The sequence below is a fragment of the Clupea harengus genome, chromosome 1, assembly GCF_900700415.2.
Source record: "Clupea harengus chromosome 1, Ch_v2.0.2, whole genome shotgun sequence".
Taxonomy (NCBI): Eukaryota; Metazoa; Chordata; class Actinopteri; order Clupeiformes; family Clupeidae; genus Clupea; species Clupea harengus.
The window spans coordinates 4,933,332-4,951,927 of record NC_045152.1 but is presented as its reverse complement, the minus strand read 5'-3'; the positions used below and the strand labels follow the sequence as shown (position 1 = coordinate 4,951,927).

Sequence of the window (18,596 nt, the reverse complement as noted above, 5' to 3'; positions counted from 1 at the left end):
TAATTACTCCCCAAACCTCCACCTGCACCCTCAGGTCTTCAAACAGCTCGCTCCTCCGCGTCCCCAAAACCAAGCTCCGCACCATGGGCGACCGGGCCTTTTGCTCGGCAGCGCCACGCTTATGGAACAGCCTCCCTGACCACCTAAGGGCAACGCAGACACTGGACTCCTTTAAAGCTGGACTAAAAACATTTTTATTCAGGAAGGCATTTCTGGCCTTGTGTTAAATCGTATGTTAAAATGTTAAAAAGTTTTCTATTATGCTTATGTTAATTCTTTTTTATTTTATTGTATTATTATAGTTAGTTTCTAATATGTTGGCACTCTGAGATTCTTTTGAATGAAGAGTGCATTACAAATAAAATTAATTATTATTATTATTATTACATGTTATTCTGACAGGAGTTGTTTATAGGGTTCATGTCCAGAGGGAAAGATAAGAGAGAGGTGGAATGGACAGTCTCCACTATCACTCCTTCATCCACACACACAAGCATGACACAGCCACTCCTGATGTGTCCTGCCATTAATCAGTCACAGTAATGTGCAACCACTTTTCCACTTGTGCCCCCCCCCCCACCCCACCACCCACCCATGTGTCCACAGACTGGGTGCCATGGTACGACCAGGTGTAAACAGAGGGGGGTTATATAAAAGGGACAGAGGACAGCATACCTAGCCAAGGAATAGGACAGCTAAGCACTGTCTCACTGTCTCCCTGTCTCCCTGTCTCTCTGTCTCACTGTATCACTGTCTCCTCTCTGACCGCCTGATGCTGCTGGGACCTACTGACCACCTCCACTGCGTCTGCATCCCCCTTTAACACTGAGCATTAAGGAACAGTCCTACTCACTACGCACACTTTGACTGAAGCGGACATGGACACCGTCCACCTCTACGGCGTGAGAAGCACGCAGTACCTGCAGGAGAATTACTCTGACACGCAGGGATGGTTCCTCTTCATGTCCTCGGCTGCAGACCTGCGCACGACCTTCCTGATCCTGTTCCCCCTCTTGTTCCACTTTCAGCCAGCCACGGGCGTCAAACTGGTGTGGGTGGCTGTGTTAGGAGACTGGATCAATCTAGTTTGTAAGTGGTGAGTAGAGGAACTCTCTCTGTCTCTGTTCATACGTAGTGTGCCTGTGTGTTTCAAAACACATTAAAAATGAATGATACATTGATCCAGACTATTTAACATTACAAAGATGGCATCAAAACAAAACAAGCATACCACACACACTAATTACTGATGAACATATGCAGACGTCAGATAGGGTGTTAACAGGGTGATGTTATGAAGGCACGTTGCTCTGAATGTAGACGTGAAGAGGACATTCTTGAAAATGTATTGTATTTTGCATATATTTTGTAAACAATAAACTAAAAATAATTATTGTATGTGGTCTTCACATTATTATCATTATTGATATTATTATTATTATTATTATTATTGTCAGGATGCTCTTTGGAGAACGTCCATACTGGTGGGTTCAGGAGACCTCCTTTTATGGCAATTCCACAATACCACAAATAAAACAGTTTCCCATGACCTGTGAAACCAGCCCTGGTGAGTAAACATGCTACTCGACCATGTTGAATGGATGCAATACAGCAGTCATATTGCAATATAAGGACAAGGAAATCACCAATGCACCATGTTTGTTTCAGAAATGTAGTTCATGGTGTGATGCAGGTCAAAAGCATTGCCATTTTGTTTAACATACATATACTTCCATATGTTGCAACAAACCTCATAGACATCATTGCGGTTTTCGTTTATAGAAATTATTTTATGTGCATGTACTGTACATCAGTATGTGTGTATACAATATGTGTGTTTTTGTGTAATTCATCCATATCTATTTGAAACTCTCCACCACTGTAACGTCTTCCTGACTGAGTTGCTCTGTCCTCTCGGTTAGGTAGTCCTTCCGGTCATGCAATGGGGGCTGCAGGAGTCTACTACGCACTGATCACATCTGTCCTCAACACCTCCCTTCAGCACTGTGGGAGTCCTGCACAGAGGTGGTGAGTGCTGATTTGGAACCTTTCTTCTTCTCCTCCTCCTCCTCCTTCTTCTCCTCCTCCTCCTCCTTCTCCTCCTCCTCCTCCTCCCTCTTCGTCTTCTTCTCCTCCTCCTTCTCCTCCTCCTCCTGTTTCTTCGTCTTCTTCTCGTCCTCGTCCTCCCTCTTCGTCTTCTTCTCCTCCTCCTCCTCCTTCTCCACCTCCTCATCCGCCTCCTCCTTCTTCTTCTCCTCCTCCTCCTCCTTTTTCTTCTTCTTCTCCTCCTTCTTCTTCTCCTCCTCCTCCTCCTTTTTCTTCTTCTTCTCCTCCTTCTCCTCCTCCTTTTTCTTCTTCTTCTCCTCCTTCTTTTTCTTCTTCTTCTCCTCCTTCTTCTTCTCCTCCTCATTCTTCTTCTGATCCTCTTCCTCCTCTTCCTTCGCCTCCTCCTCTACCTTCTTCTTTTTATTATTCCCAGAGATAATTCCTGTGCTTCTCCATCTCCACCTCATGTTAGCCCGGCCTTAATCATTAAGAGCACAAATTGTGTGTGCATATGGTATCAGCAGGCCATATATTGTTAGAATCTCTTTTGTTTCCAGTTGAATGGGATCTTATCTTAGGTGTTTATTGAATGTATACATAAATTACATGAAGTGAGGTGAAGTTTAAAATGTGTTCTTTACCTCTGTCAGGTGCATAAAGACACTTTTGTGGACAGTCTTCTGGGTCATACAGGTCTGTGTATGCCTCTCCAGAGTGTTCATAGGCGCCCACTTTCCCCATCAAGTCATCGTTGGAGTTGTTGTTGGTAAGACATAAACTTCTACGCCCTGTGAAAGCCCTGTTTATAAACTGTCTGCTTTTAGTGAGGTCTCCCAGGTCAATTTGTGTTTAGTGTAAAATATCATAGCTTGGGCATAAGGGGTCAAAGGCATTACACGCTACTCATTTGTTATGGATGTCAACTAGGTGTCTAAGGAAAGAATGCAGAGCACAGCAGTACGGCCAAAACAGAGTAGGGGGGGCCTATAGAAGCTGTGACTGTATGTGCGTGTATATAAGATATAGGAGGAATGGGAGAGAGAGAGAAAGAGAGATTGGCTGGAGAAAGCAAACTCCTTTAAGTCCTTTTGCAGAAAGCATAATAGAGTCAGATGAAATCCAAAAGCAAAAGGATCATTTTTGTAAAAAAAAAAACCAGTCAAATTGTTAAGAAACACATGTGTACTTTCTTTTTAATATTAATACTATCTGACAGAACCAGACATACTTAGCAAACCAGAAATATAACTCTCAACCAAACGATTTTTTTTATTATTCATTGTCCATTAGTTTAATGAGGGTTCCACGTTGTCAAGGGATAACATTTGCTTTTCCTGCCCAAATGTTTTAGCAGCAAATTGAAAGCCTATATTCCCTCAGAGGACAAATGATCTCAACAGCTTAGACAGCCAGAGTGACCCAGGTCTTCACCCCCCCCCCCCCCAGGTGTTGCTGTGGCTGAGGGTTTGAACCGAGCCCCCTGGATCCATCTTGTCAGCTTCAGAGGCTACACCCACCTCACTCTCTTCCTGCTGGCCTCTGCGCTGGGCCTCTACGTCCTGCTGAACGCCGTCGCTGTTGACCTGCTCTGGAGTCTAGCCAAGGCCCAGCGGTGGTGCATCAAAGCGGCATGGGTGCGCCTGGAGACCACACCGTTCGCTAGCCTCCTTCGTAACACCGGTGTCCTCTTTGGGCTGGGCACGGCCCTGCACCTGCCCATGTGGGACAAGGCCGTCAGGGAGAGAGTTGGATGTGGAGGGAAAAGTGGCGCCCCCTTCAGGCTGGCCTGTGCGAGCGCTGCCATATTGCTCTTGCACGTGCTGGACACTTTTGGGCCCCCAGTTCACAACTATCCCCTCTTCTACCTGCTCTCCTTCTGCAAGAGTGCCACAGTGCCCTTGACTACTGTTGGCATTGTGCCCTACTGTGTTGCCAGGGCAACGAATGCTGTAACCTGGAGAGGGTTCTGCCTCTGAGTCTGTATTGAGTGGCACTACTCCATAGACAGAGGCCACCAAACAGGAGAAGTAAGTGCAGAGATGGGAACAGAAATGGTCTGTGTGGTCATCAGGGAATCAGGGTTGAAGACCAGTTCATGATTCTGGCAGGGCACAATGTTTTGGTGTTGATCCAAACTGAAAAGGTGTCAGTGGGTGCACTTTATTTTGAACAGTCCATGACCCTCGTAGACAATACATTCTGAAAACTACCTCATTTCAAACAGAAATACAGCCGTCAGGCAGTACCTACACATGTAAACAGAAGCACAACAGCGCTTTCCACACAAAAATACTTACATACATACAATCAACAAATTCACCACAAAAGTAATGTGCATACAACTTTCATTGTGGAAGAGAGACTCCAATTGCTTGCTTTACAACAAATGTTACTTTGTTACTGTATTTTGCAAATAAATATAATTCACTTGTATAAGTCTTACTTCAGTCCCTCTCAGCGTTGTATTGTGTGTCTATGATAAAAACTGATGTGAAACCACCACCGGACTGGGTATTGTCTGCTTTCGTTGCTCTGACATATGATAGAAATCAAATAAACACAATTCATGCATGAAGCGAGCCAGATGCCTCACCGCTCCACAGGACGGTAGCGAACACCAACATGGCCCATAAACTGCAGCAGGATCAGGGTAGGGCTACTACCCACCACAACCACGGCCATTGTCGGTAATTAACACACTAAACATCAATAACTACTATAATAAAATACATTAATTCAAATACTAACACAGGTTACACAGAGGCAGACTGAATATAAATAAATAAATACAAAATGCACATCTAATTTTAACGTCAAGAAAACACTGTTATTTTAAGAATCAGAAGTGTGCTGGGTTACGTGGCCCTTGGGGTATGACCTGCATATAAGACAAGTTAATTTACTAAGGAATCTCATTTGTGCATCACTTTGATATAAAATGAGGACATGTATCTTTGCGGCGATGGGATGCCACCTGCTGGCCAAATTACTCCTTTAACAACGATTCACACAAAAATGATGAGAATGCCTAACATTTATCTCATTTCGAATAGCTTAAATGTGCTTAATTATTTTGCACTGATTTAAGTTGTTATTTGGAACAGCAAATTTGACACAACAGACTGCAACAAACTTTAAGGCTTTAAAGTTATCTGGATTGACGATAGATAGACCTATACAATTCGAATCGACTTCACTAAATATTAGCCTACTACATTTTTTCCTAACTTCAATAAATTGGTCAAATCAAAACTAATGTTGATACCCCCACCTAGCCAATAGCGCCCCCTCCCCGGAAGTGAGAAGGGGGAAGGAAACAAAACATAATAACAGAGGCAGTTATTGGGAATGGCAAGATTATGTTAGTGTCACTGCTGCTGATAAATCTGAATGAAAATTTAACAGTCCCGACAGATTAAATGAGACAGCAGGAATCAGCAACCGGACTTTACTGACACGGTCCTCTAAGCAGCCCAGGCTATTTTGCGTAGAAATATGCCTCGGAGAAAGGTAAGGGGGCTAGCGAGCTAGCATGTCAACTGCACTCTATTTCTATTTAGCTCGCCAGCTAGTTGAACTGAAGTTCGAGAGCACACCTGATGGCAGTACTGTTTTTAAAATTGACATGCAAGTACTGAATGTTTAAATGTAATGTGTTTGAAAGATAAATAGTTTTCATACTGTCTCACTACAAAAAAAGCTTCTGTGGGAGTTTATGCCTTTTTCGCTAAGAAGCTAACATTCAATAGACTGACCAATGACATGGGCAGCACAGGTTGCGGTCTATGCTTCAAAGTATGACATTCACAGTCGCGTTGGCACAGTTATCTATCCGATTTGTCCAGTAGCCCAGTTCTTTACAGGTTTTAGACTGCTCTGTAATAACTCATACCAAAGCAAGATGCATTACATTACATAACGTGATGTTATTTCATAGTGGAAAACTCCGAGTGTAGTGGAACAAACTGCAAAGCTGCTGCAAAGGCCTGACAGACTGGTTATCGTTCTACTATTGGTTTCATCAGTTTGAAGGCGGTCTCTCATTCGTGTCTTCTCCTTGATCCCGCCTGCTCGTCTTGTTTCAGCGTTTCAATTGGACTCTGGTGTCACAACAGGAAGATTCTCGAACACATAATCCTCATAAAATTTTTGTTCATGATGTAAAATCCGCAAAACATCCTGCACGAGTGACATTTGTCCCGCTGTTGTATTCTGGTGTAGGTGGTTCTATGTGCATCATTTACGGGTAATTGACGGACTTTGTTGTTGTAACACCTTTTTTTATTATATTAAATGTCGCAATAACCTTGCATGTTTGCCCTGTTCCATTCATTACTTGACCTTTAAGAAAGCAACAGAGGTACAAACACTTACGTGGTCAGTTTTTTTCATAGAGCTGCATTGTTCATTGGCCTTTTAACAGTATGCACTAGGTCAGTGTGTTGTTTCAAGAGGGACCAGTGCACCCTGCAGAGTGCAGACTGCATTACGCCATGAATGCGACGGGATAGGCTATTTCGATATGTTCTTGTTGCATTCACGAAATCAGTTAATGTAATAAGCAAAACATGTCGACTTGCAACATCATGTATCCTAGATATGAACGTAATGTATCTGATTTCATCGTTTGAGTATTGTCTCGTTTTACCAGAGGAACGCCGCAGGAAGCAGTTCTGACGGCACAGAGGATTCAGACTTTTCCGCTGATCTCGAGCACACCGACAGTTCTGAGAGCGACGCGAACACGCGCAGGAATACTCGACTGACCCGTGCCTCAGTGCGTCTCAGCCAAAGTTCACAAGGTAGCATTCACGAATAACCTTATTAAACAGGTGCTGGTGCCTATGTGTTTTCCTTTGGGATGAGGGTCGGTCTCTCTCTCGTTCTCTCTCTCTCCTCCCTCCCTCATTAGGCTATAGGCCTTATATCCCTGCTGTGGTTTGATGTGGTGCTATTTGTCACGATGCTTCCTAGACTGAGATGTTTGGTTGAATTGTTGAAATACCGAAATTACTATTTTAGTTGTGAATTATGCATTTACTGTTGATTTCAGTAGTGTTAACCAAGCTCTGCATCGAGCAAATCCCGTCTAAACAATGGCTTTTGTGATTGGGCATCACAGGTCACTGAACATGAATGCCTTGTGACAGAAGTACATGTGGCAGCTTCATCACGGGCTTTGCATGGGTTAATCTTTGCATTTCCCCCGCCTCTTTAAAAAAAAAAAATCTTTCCATTACATTACAGTTGGATAACAACATCCGGTTGAAAGCTTATTTCTGCAAATTTGCAGTCTACCTGGGATTAATAAACATACAAACAAAAACAATAACATTGAGATTGATCTATTTTGGTATGTGATGCTATGTTTTCAAATTCTTAGTCACTGACTGTTGACCAATTTTGATACCTGTTGAAGTGACCGTGGAGCGTGTTTGATTGAATTTCATTGACTCCCCCAAAATATCTGCAACATGTGTCAAAGGTTGAATAAAAAAGTTTTGCAGGGCTGAATTTGGTCAGTTATATATTTAGTGCTAAAATATAGCCTTCCCACATGCCCCTGTGCTACTAATGTCTTTCTGATGTGTGCTAACTCTTGGAATGAGACCCTGGCCCAAAATGGGAGTTTCATTCTTTCCGGAGCTCTTTACTTTACCTGAAGACGCATATGTGAAGTGTTGAGGCTCTCTCTTCAGATCCCAGCCCGCCAGGGGGCACTCCCACCCGCGACCCAGAGGTGGTGCCGCCGGCAAGCCTCATCCCCCGAAGGGTAACCCGCAGTCAGAACCTGAACCTGAACCAGAATCTGAACCTGGAGGTGCCGGCTGCCTCTAAGACATACCCCCTGCGCCGGAGCCGCTCATCCGGCTCAGACTCTGAGCAGCCGGCGGAGCTCACTGAGCGGGGTAGGGAGCCGCTTGCCATGACCGAAAGAGGAGGAGGAGGAGGAGGAGGAGGAGGAAGCAGCAGCATGACCACTCAGCCTTGCCCCCCCCCACCCCCCCCAAAAAACATCTAGTTTTTGTCCATTCCATTTCCAGGCCAAGCCACCAGTAAGAAAGGGAGTATAAATAGATGAATTAACTGAAAGATAGAACAGGGAGCTCTTTACTCTTTGCCTTAAACGTTCCTTTTGTTGTTGTTTTTTCAAAGAAGGTGATGAAGGATGCTGAAATTTCAAATATCATGCTTTTCAAACAAGAATCTGATTTGCCATCTAAGGTCATATTTGATCATTGAACAGCCCAGTGGCTCCGACTTCATTGAACATGAATACTTCGGACAGTTGGTAGACTTGTACATTTTGAGGTTGTCTCTCTGGCAATTTTTTGGATTGCTCTTCGTACATGACATAGGTGCCAGATCCCCCTTCTTTTTTTTTTTTTTTTTACACATATTTCATGTTACAACGTGTCATGTTTCTTGTTGTTTCGGGTATGGTTTCTGATTAAAAGCAAGTTTGAATAATGTTTAACTTTGGTAATTTAGGTTGAACCAGCCAAACTTCTAGGGTCACTCTATTCTTGGATTTATTCTATTCTTTGTATAGAAATGTAGACATTTTAGTTGTCAGTCTGTTGTGTCTTCGCTTAAAACCTCTCTGGACATTCTGCTGCCTCCTCAAACATATCTGTGGTTGTGAAAACAAACCAATTAATCAACTGTGAATGAGAACTGTGCATTTACAAATGATTGAAGACAGCTCTCTGGTTAGGAAGTTCACCAAACTGATGGTCCCGTAGTCCTCTATTTTCATCGTCAGAAACAAGGTGAAAAGCTTTTTGTAAAACCTAATTTGGTGTCAATTCTTGTTTAATACTTTTTTCCAGTTTTGATGAATGGGATTCAGAAAGTGAAAGTTGAGTTTCAACAGAAAAATTCTGGATTTCTAAGATTTCAATTTAATTTCCTTTATTAAAATGTACAAAATGCTAATGTTCATTACCAGAAGAATACACCTTTCAGGCATGCTGCTTCATGCGGCGCTGAGTGCGAAACTAGATAAATACTGAACAGTAACTTCATAGATAGCTGAATGTGTTATGTAAAGTCTATAGAGACTTAATGCATTTCATGGTTGGTACAAAAGACGTACCTAATCTGCACTACAGTTCAAAAGTTTTGGGTCACTTGGAAATTTCCTTGTTTTTGAAGGAAAAGCAAATGGAGGATTGAAATTTGAAGGATACAATTATTATTTCAATTACAAATAATTATTTCTAACCTTGTCAATGACTAGATTTCCTACTCAAACTCATTTAATGCATGTCTTCATAGAAAACAAGGACATTCGTAAGTGACCCCAAACTTTTGAACGGTAGCGTAGACCGAGCATCACATCTTTCCCCAAGTGTAGCGGACAGGATCTATGGAAAGAGTATCACTTTAAATACTTGTATCACTTGAAATGTGAAGGAAGTGACACTATCTGGCATACTCTTTGTTACCATTCATGCAGGACTGAAGCAGGGGGTTGATCAGGACGAGACTCCGCCCAGGACACCCACAGGCAACGCCCCTTCCTCGGAGTCAGACATCGACATCTCCAGCCCCAACGTGTCTCACGATGAGAGCCTAGCCAAGCAGCTGTCACTCAAGGACTCGGGCAGTGACCTGTCGCACCGACCCAAACGCCGCCGTTTCCACGAGAGCTACAACTTCAACATGAAGTGCCCCACCCCTGGCTGCAATTCCCTTGGTATTGTCCTTTTTCCTGTGTAGTCATGGTAACGTTGTATTAGAGTGAGAAACTGGTATTGTCTTTTTCCTGTGAAGTTACATGTAGCATTGTATTAGGGGGAGATGACTTTTCAAATGTACCTGGCACTTAGTAAATCAAGCACTGGTTCCCACACGTTTTAAGAGTTGCGGAGGAGCTACTATTAGTATCTAATTTCTATTTATCTTGTGCATAATTTGCTTTTTCTATTGCAACAATTTCTATTGTCTCACTTGTGATGAACATTTGAAATCAACACCTATGGTGTTTTTTAATTGTCTTTTCCCAGGTCATTTAACTGGAAAACATGAAAGGCACTTCTCAATATCTGGATGCCCACTCTACCATAATTTGTCTGCAGATGAGTGCAAGGTAAATCCCTTATTCAGCTCCACACACCAGTCAGTGCTGTTAAGCGCAGGTTTTCACTTCTACTAATATTCAAGCATTTCTAACAAGCATTCTGGAGCTGTCTGGCACCTGCTGTCGTGTTAAAGGTGCAGCTGGCAGGACTGTTTTAAGAGAGAAACACCTGTGAAAGGACTTGTGAAAGTAAACAAAGTGGACCTGGGAAGAAGGAACTCTTAGCTTTATTCTATTTCCATTTCAATTAATTTATTGGCATGACTAAACTTTTGTATTGCCAGAGCAAAACATTTCAACACTGTTTCACATGCACTGTTACGCCTTCAAATGAATGATTGTCTACCACTGGTGCCATCCGTTTTCCCCAGAAACAGTAAAACTCAACCTCTTGAATTGTTTGCTCCCTCCATCCTTGATCTGTATGAATGAAGCAGAGCTCCCTCAGTCATGTGTTCCTATCTGTGCAGGTGAGAGCGAGCTCTCGTGACAAACAGGTGGAGGAGAGGACTCTGTCCCACCGTCAGGACGAAAACCGACATTCCACCCGCCATCAGGTACGGTTCTACCTCCTCTGGAGCTGCTACTCTAGGCCCCCTTAGATCCTCTTAAGTCTTTTGGTGGTTCCACAATCTTGTATAACATTAATACCACCATTCTCTGGTGGTTCTTGGATAGAAGTATTTTGAGTATGTATGTATGAGTATAAAATAAGTATTTTGAGTATGTATTCCAGTAAGATGGAAAAATAGACCTCTTATATTGAGTGTTCGCAAGGCTTCTTTTTAACACCTGAGGGTGATGGTGGTATTTAACACCTGAGGGTGATGGTGGTATTTTTTAAGTATGGAGTGTTGAGATGGAGGTGTTATGATTTAATCTTCATGTTCATCAGACTCCCACGGAGCGACAGATGCAGTACAAGGAGAAGGTGACGGAGATGAGGAAGAAGAGGAACTCTGTTCTGCTGAAGGAACAGAAGGAGAAGCATATGGTGAGCCCAGCAGTCTCTCTCAGGAGCCGCCGGGCTGGAGTATGGGACTTCATCTGGGGCTGTAGTTTCTATGATAAAAGTGCTAACTGGCTTCTGACTCCTGTGTCACACTCAGTGGTGGAACACGGTGTGCCTGGGCTCAAGTCAATCACTTCCTCTGTGAAGTGATGGCTTTGATGGTTTTAGATGGTAGCTTTAACTGTGCTCTCCTCATTCTCACAACTCAGTGGTGGCAGCTGAGATCCTCTTAGAGAAAATAACAAGGAGGAGAAGGAAAAGCAAAACTAGTAGGCATGTTTGGATAGCTGAGCATGTCTTGAACAGGCCTGAGGTGACCGTGGAAAACAAGCCATTTAGCTTCCGGGTAATTTAGAGTTTTCTGTGTGTACGTAATGGAGGAACGTTGGCAGAGTGTAACAGCTTCAGCATAATGTAACCGCTTCAGCATGTCTTTCAAAAGAAGGCATTCCGTGCTGATGGCAATCAAAGATCAGCTGCTGGACAATGGATCTGATGATGACCTTTCCAATCACTCATTCTCTCTTGTCTGTGTCACGCTGCCTTGATTCACCTCAAGCCTGAAGCCCCTTTCTCCTCTTCTATCTCAAACCCGCATCTTACATTCCTTCCTTCATACCTTCCTATCTTCCTTACCCCCGTTCTGGATTTGTCCTCGGAATTGGATGCAGATTTTGAGTATGAATGTGGCTTTCTGTGGTGATGGTGAATGTAGAGATTCTGCGATGAAAGCAGTTGTTGCCTCAGTATTTGCCTCAGTGAGGGGTCAACCTCACAGATCCCCCCCCCCCCCATGTCTTTGTCTGCCATGTCTTACTGTGTGTTTTTTCTCTAGCTATTTCTTACCCCTCCCTTTCTCTTTCTCCCTCTTTTTCTCTATCTTTCTTTTTTCCTCTGCCTCTCTTTCTCCCACTCTGCCTCTCTCTCTCCCTCTTTCTCTGTCAAATTAAAATAAAAAATGCGCTTTCTTTGCATGACCATAATACATTACAGTATTGCCAAAGTACAACAAGTAACCCCCTCTCTCTCTGTCTTTCTCTCTCTCTCTATCTCTCTCTCTCTCTCTCTCTCTCTCTCTCAGGATCATCGGCAGAGCCATGGCGCCAGTCGTGAGCCTATACTGGAGAACATCACTAGTGATTATGACCTGGAGCTCTTTCGAAAAGCCCAGGCACGTGCTTCGGATGATCTTGTAAGAGAGAAAACTCATCACCTTAACCCCCCCCCACCCCCCTCTTTATTTTGCCCTTCCTTTCCCCTCCACTGTGCCTTCCACATCTTCTTCTCCTTTAAGCCCGTCACCATCGTCTGATGAGGGCCAAACTCCTGACCCAGTAACTCCTTGTCCAGTTACTGGTGCCGCCTGGTCGGGTTGGCACACGGACCATACAGCGGGGTCCATTTTGAACCAAAATGGTGGCAGGGAATGTCTTTTTTTTATTTCCACTTTCCATATCCAAGGCCAGACCGTAAAGTGCCCACACACACCCTATACGTATTTCCCATAACAAACAGGTCATGTGTGTTCTCCATATATCATATACCATATAGCAGTGATTTCATTTACACGATCAGATTATTACCCTGAACGTTTTTCCACGACATTTCCTTGTTTGAAATCCATTGTGCATCATGACAAAAACCTAATGCCAGGACACTTCTCTCGGAGACCCCTTGTGTCGTGCCCTCATCTTCCTTTCATTTCTTCGCCTCGGTATGAGTTTCCTCTGGCCTGCTTCTCTTGAGTGCTCTGACTAGTGTTAGATCATGGAGGGTGGGGAGACCTTCTCCAAGCCCATCCCCCCCCCCCACCCACCCACCCACCGCAGCCTTCCCTAGTGCCATCGGTAAAGTCTCTCTCTCTCTCCCCACGAGCAGGAGAAGCTGCGGCTCCAGGGCCAGGTCACGGAGGGCAGCAACATGATCAAGACCATCGTGTTCGGCCGCTACGAGCTGGACACCTGGTACCACTCGCCCTACCCCGAGGAGTACGCCCGCCTGGGACGGCTGTACATGTGCGAGTTCTGCCTCAAGTACATGAAGAGCCAGACCATTCTGCGCAGGCACATGGTATACTAGCAACGCCCTGACCATCTAACGTGTCTTAGAACGGTTTACATTTGACAGTTATTCCTCTGGCAGACGGTCTTATCCAATGTCACTTGCAGTATATAAGACAGTAACAAGCCAACACAGTTGAAATGCATTGTATCTGTGTGAATGCTTAAACGTGTCTTAGAACGGTTTACATTAGACATGCAGTATATAAGACAGTTACAATCTAACACAGTTGAAATTTGTATTTGCATTGTGTCTGTGTGTAAACTGAGGCTTCCTTTTCCATCCTGACTTTACAGGCCAAGTGTGTATGGAAACACCCACCAGGGGATGAAATCTACAGAAAAGGCACTATTTCTGTCTTTGAGGTAGATGGGAAGAAAAACAAGGTAGGACTGTCTTGACATGTCATGAGTTTAATGTCCAGGTTTAGTTTGCCTAGCTGCCTAGTTTACTGCAGTTGTAGTTGCCTAGCTGCCTAGTTTACTGCAGTGGTAGTTGCCTAACTGCCTAGTTTACTGCAGTAGTAGTTGCCTAGTTTACTGCAGTAATCTCTGGGTCTCACTTACTGTGCACAAACCGAAAGTGGGGCTATTTAAAAGTGTTTGGATTTAGTATTTGTCCTTACAGTGAAATGTATATTAACATATGAGAACCTTCTGGTTTGTTCCGTGTTCTGGTCATTTGCTTGCAGTCTGTCTCACTTGTGGCTAACCTGAATGTAGTTTTTAAAACGGTGTAAAACAGTTTTGATATTTTGTCATCATAGATCTATTGTCAGAACCTGTGCCTTCTGGCCAAGCTCTTTCTGGATCACAAGACGCTTTATTATGACGTGGAGCCTTTCCTCTTCTACGTTATGACTGAAGCAGACAACACCGGCTGCCACCTCGTGGGATACTTCTCCAAGGTGGTGTTGAAACTCTATCAGAAATGCATAGTTAAAATAACCTATTGTTTTAGATGAGTTGGCTTTGATCACCACCAGAATAATGTCTGTGTGTGTGTGTGTCTGTCTCTAATGTAGGAGAAGAACTCATTCCTGAACTACAATGTCTCCTGTATCCTCACGATGCCACAATACATGAGGCAAGGCTTTGGCAAGATGCTGATTGACTTCAGTGAGTTGATTTCTTTCACATGGATTGTTTTTTCTTTTATCTCTACTTTTTACCTGTAACTTTTGAAATGTTCCTGTTTTCTCTACATTGATTTACCACTCTACACCCGGGCATGCTAGGTTCATTTGTGTTTTTTTTTTTACATTTTATTTAAGGAGTCAGAAACTCACCTTAGATTCTTCCTTCCTAAAGTTTTATGTTAGCATTAGCCCTTAGCATTTGTTTTGCCTGGTTCCTCTGCAGGCTGTCTGCTGCCTTGTTTATTTTCCCTGGTTCTTCCGCAGGCTATTTGCTGTCCAAGGTGGAGGAGAAGGTTGGTTCCCCAGAGAGACCCCTCTCTGACCTGGGTCTCATCAGCTACAGAAGCTACTGGAAGGAGGTCCTTCTACGCTACCTGAATATGTTCCAGGGCAAAGAGGTCTCCATCAAAGGTCAGGGAATGGTCATGTGCAGAAAGTATGACTGTTCAACTCAGTTTAGCCAGAGTTTAGTTCAGTGTTATATATACATACATATATATATATATATAAAGCAATGCTGAGTAATTTTAAGCAAGTGAAGATGAACAGATATTTAGCACTGTCATACGTTTGATGGCAGTTATATATATATATAGCAATGCTGTGTCATTTTAAGCAAGTGAAGATGAACAGATATTTAGCACTGTCATACGTTTGAAGGCATTTTCCGTCATTGTTGACTCAAACGCTGTCTAACAAATGAATGGAAATTAAGTCTGCCCCACCTGATTTAGTATAAGAGATTATGTGATTTAAAGTGGTGGTTCCATTAGCCTCAGTAAGCTCCAAGATGGCTCCTGCCCTGGGCCGACCCCATAGCAGTAATGCCATAGAATGCTCTTGAGAGTCATCAGTATCTTCTGTATTCTAAGAACAGGGGCTTGAGTAAGTGTTCTACCATTGATTGGGTTGATGTGACATTAAGTGTAGTGGATGGGCTTGTTTTGCAGAAATTAGCCAGGAAACAGCAGTGAACCCGGTGGATATAGTTAGCACCTTGCAGTCCCTTCAGATGCTGAAATACTGGAAGGGGAAGCACTTGGTCTTAAAGAGACAGGTAAGACACAGTGTTTGGAGGTAAACATTAAGCATCTTTTCATTTCCTCTGTGTTTGCATTCTTTAACTCTAACTGGAATAGTTCTGCCAGAAGTAAGTGCTATACTATAATCGCTTTCACTAGCGCTATACTATAATTTCACTTTAGATACTTCAAATGTCATGTAGAGTCCTCAGCACTGCATATTTTAGATATGAAATCAAATCAAATATGACTGGTTTAAAGTGAATCACAATTAGTTTGACGATCTTTCGGACTAAGGATGTAACAGTCACTTGTCCTGTGTCCTGTGTAGGATCTAAGGATGTAAAAGTCACTTGTCTGGATCTAAGGATGTAACAGTCACTTGTTTTGTGTAGGACCTAAAGTGTAACAGTCACTTGTCTGGATCTAAGGATGTAACAGTCACTTGTTCTGTGTAGGATCTAAGGATGTAACAGTCACTTGTCCTGTGTAGGATCTAAGGATGTAACAGTCACTTGTCCTGTGTCCTGTGTAGGACCTAATTGATGACTGGAAAGCCAAGGAGTCCAAACGGGGGAACAGCAAGACCATTGACCCAGCTGCCTTAAAATGGACCCCACCCAAGGGCACCTAGGATGACACCGGCAATTCCCCACCCTCAGCTAGGAATAGACTTCAGCTTTTCAGTAGCTACTACAGTTGCCCTTCATTTTAGGCCTGGACCACGCAGTTGACCGTGTGTAGAGGTGATGGTGTTGTACGAGAGGTACCACATGCTTGCATAGCTGAAGCCATGCTTCACTGGACTTATGCTTCCTCAACTCTTGTGCTCAGTAAAAGCAGTGGTGTTGTAGGAGGAGAACTCAAAGGATATATGGCTGTTATAGCTGCCACTGGACAAAGATGACAGTGGACCCAATCAGAAGGACCCCCTCCCCCGCACCGCTCCGCCCTGACCCCAATCACAGGGTGGAAGGTGCTTTTTTTTGATTTTATGTGTGTGTGAGGGACTGAGGCGGACACCCTGCATTATGGAAGGTGTGCTGATGGACGAGGTGGTGACGAGTGGGAAAGCGAGTGGCAGGAGATGGCAGTCCAGTACAGAAATATAGATTCATCTATTGAGCCAGGAGAACCAGGTTATTAACAACATAAACCAAAATGGTGTAGAACCCGGAAAACTAGGATCCAAAACTAGGAAAATTATTTAACTAACAATTGCAACAATTGAAACTTGTCACCAAGGTCCCAACATGGTGACCCTGCATTTCTTCGGACCATCCCTTTTAGCGATCCCAAGCCTTTCTACCCTGTCTGGGAGATCTCTTTAACTTACTTCCATGGTTCCCTGGCTCTGTGCTGTCTGGCTCTTCCTTGCTCCCTTAAACAGGCCAGCCACTTACCCCAAATTAGCCCAATCAAGTCCTTGGCTGGACCATCCTAGTGGGGTGAATGCCCATACCACAGTATCCCAACACAGATAAAATCGAACAGTAAAGTTAATCACTTCGATTTTCTTTTAAACATCATTGTTCCTCCTACTAGCTAATTTGATCATAGTCCAATGCACACAAAAGACACTCAAAGCACATAGATAATAAAATGATACACCCCTCAATTGTATAGGAGAGGCTAGGTGCGTGCGTGTGTGCGCATGTGTATGTGCACGTGTGTGTGTGTGTGTGTGTGTGCGTGCATGCGTGCGTGCGGGTGTGTGTGCGCGTGGGTACGTCTGCGTGTGTGTGTGTGTGTGCGCACGCGCATGTGTGTGTGTGTGTGCGTGCGTGCGGGTGTGTGTGCGCGTGGGTACGTCTGCGTGTGTGCGTGTGTGTGTGTGTGTGCGTGCGTGCGGGTGTGTGTGCGCGTGGGTACGTCTGCGTGTGTGTGCGTGTGTGTGTGCGCTTGTGTGTGTGTGTGCGTGCGTGCGGGTGTGTGTGTGCGTGCGTGCGCGTGGGTACGTCTGCGTGTGTGTGTGTGTGCGTGTGTGTGTGCGCTTGTGTGCGTGCCTGTGTGCGTGTGTGCGTGCCTGTGTGCGTGTCTGTGTGCGTGCCTGTGCGTGCCTGTGTGTGTGTGCGTGTGTGTGTGCGTGTGTGTGTGCGTGTGTGTGTGCGTGTGTGTGTGCGTGTGCGTGTCTGGGTGCACAGTGCCCTTGAGTATGGCAATGGAAGTCCCTGAGCATGGGGAGTGTGACCAGGTGAAAAGAGGAAGTTTCCTTTTTCACAGTTTGTTTATATACATAACAAATATATACATACATACATATATATTTGTTCTTTTAAAGGTTTTTCACATCCATACCTGTTTGCATACCTCTTTTGCAATTTGAACTGTCTGTTTATTGTTTAATCATTCTGTTGTGGCTAGGAATGTGAAATTGGTGTCATACGGTAACTATTACTGATGAAGTTATGTCATACATAAAGTGCCCAGAAGACAAGGCCTTTATCATGTCTGCTGAAACATTGTAGCAAAGATGATAGTTTGTCCTTGGGATTTTTTGTTGTTGTTCCTTTTACATATTGATATCCTGACCTTCGGATGTCAATGCAATGTCACTGTTTTGTGTAAAAAAAGTTCTTCTTTAAGGAACTTCTCAAGAATGCCCTTTTCCCCTCAAAAAGACCCCCAAATCTGCACGTATACATCAGAAGGCTAGCCTCACCTTTAGTATACCATACCCGTGTATGTCACTAGAGAGACAAGAAGGAAGCGGCACATGAGAGGACCACTGGAGGTTTATAGGATCACTGTTGAAAAACGACTTCATTTTTCCTTATTATTTCCTGCATTTCTTTGTTGCTTCTTTCTTCGTATTTATGTGTTTTCCTCTTATAACGCCTGTGATATTTTAGTTTTATGTGTCATTGTTTAGATACTTTTGTGTGTTTTTATCAGTAGCCATCCATGTGTCTTATGAGTCACCATTTCAACATGTTTTTGTGGGTTTTCCATTTTTATGTATTCTATGGAGAGTACAATTCATTGTTTTTTTTTAAAGGGAGTTTACTATTACACCGTAATGATTGTCAGAGTCCACACTTTAGGCAAAATATAGTAGCTATATTTTAACTTAATATATCTACTCTTAGAATTATCAGAATAAATTATTTATAAAAAGGGTATATATTTCAAACTTGTTTCACCTACAAGCAGAAGGACCACTTCTCAGCATTTGTACCCGTTCTATTTTTTATGATACTGAGAGAGGAAAAGGAAGCTATGAGGTTGTCA

At 43.6% G+C, this 18,596-nt stretch overlaps 2 protein-coding genes across 5 annotated transcripts; both read left to right on the top strand.

Moving 5' to 3' along the window:
- The first annotated feature begins 659 nt into the window (after window positions 1-659).
- Window positions 660-4,477, top strand: g6pc1b (glucose-6-phosphatase catalytic subunit 1b). 2 transcript variants are annotated; one of them, XM_031565127.2, is made up of 5 exons: window positions 660-1,089; window positions 1,458-1,567; window positions 1,923-2,028; window positions 2,697-2,812; window positions 3,493-4,477. In XM_031565127.2, exons 1-5 carry the CDS (start codon window positions 950-952, stop codon window positions 4,020-4,022), a joined length of 1,002 nt encoding a protein of 333 aa, XP_031420987.1. In that variant the 5' UTR covers window positions 660-949; the 3' UTR covers window positions 4,023-4,477. The 2 variants fall into 2 exon arrangements, with proteins under 2 accessions (XP_031420987.1, XP_012682544.1); XM_012827090.3 differs by having other exon boundaries at window positions 664-1,096.
- Window positions 4,478-5,135: 658 nt separating this feature from the next.
- On the top strand, window positions 5,136-16,468 carry kat7a (K(lysine) acetyltransferase 7a). 3 transcript variants are annotated; one of them, XM_031565107.2, is made up of 15 exons: window positions 5,136-5,556; window positions 6,698-6,848; window positions 7,746-7,955; window positions 9,509-9,748; window positions 10,059-10,141; window positions 10,603-10,689; window positions 11,028-11,126; window positions 12,226-12,336; window positions 13,023-13,214; window positions 13,502-13,591; window positions 13,972-14,112; window positions 14,230-14,323; window positions 14,608-14,754; window positions 15,294-15,400; window positions 15,901-16,468. In XM_031565107.2, exons 1-15 carry the CDS (start codon window positions 5,542-5,544, stop codon window positions 15,997-15,999), a joined length of 1,866 nt encoding a protein of 621 aa, XP_031420967.1. In that variant the 5' UTR covers window positions 5,136-5,541; the 3' UTR covers window positions 16,000-16,468. The 3 variants fall into 3 exon arrangements, with proteins under 3 accessions (XP_031420967.1, XP_031420970.1, XP_012682593.1); XM_031565110.2 differs by having other exon boundaries at window positions 5,139-5,556; window positions 12,226-12,315; XM_012827139.3 differs by lacking the exon at window positions 7,746-7,955 and having other exon boundaries at window positions 5,223-5,556.
- Window positions 16,469-18,596: the final 2,128 nt, after the last annotated feature.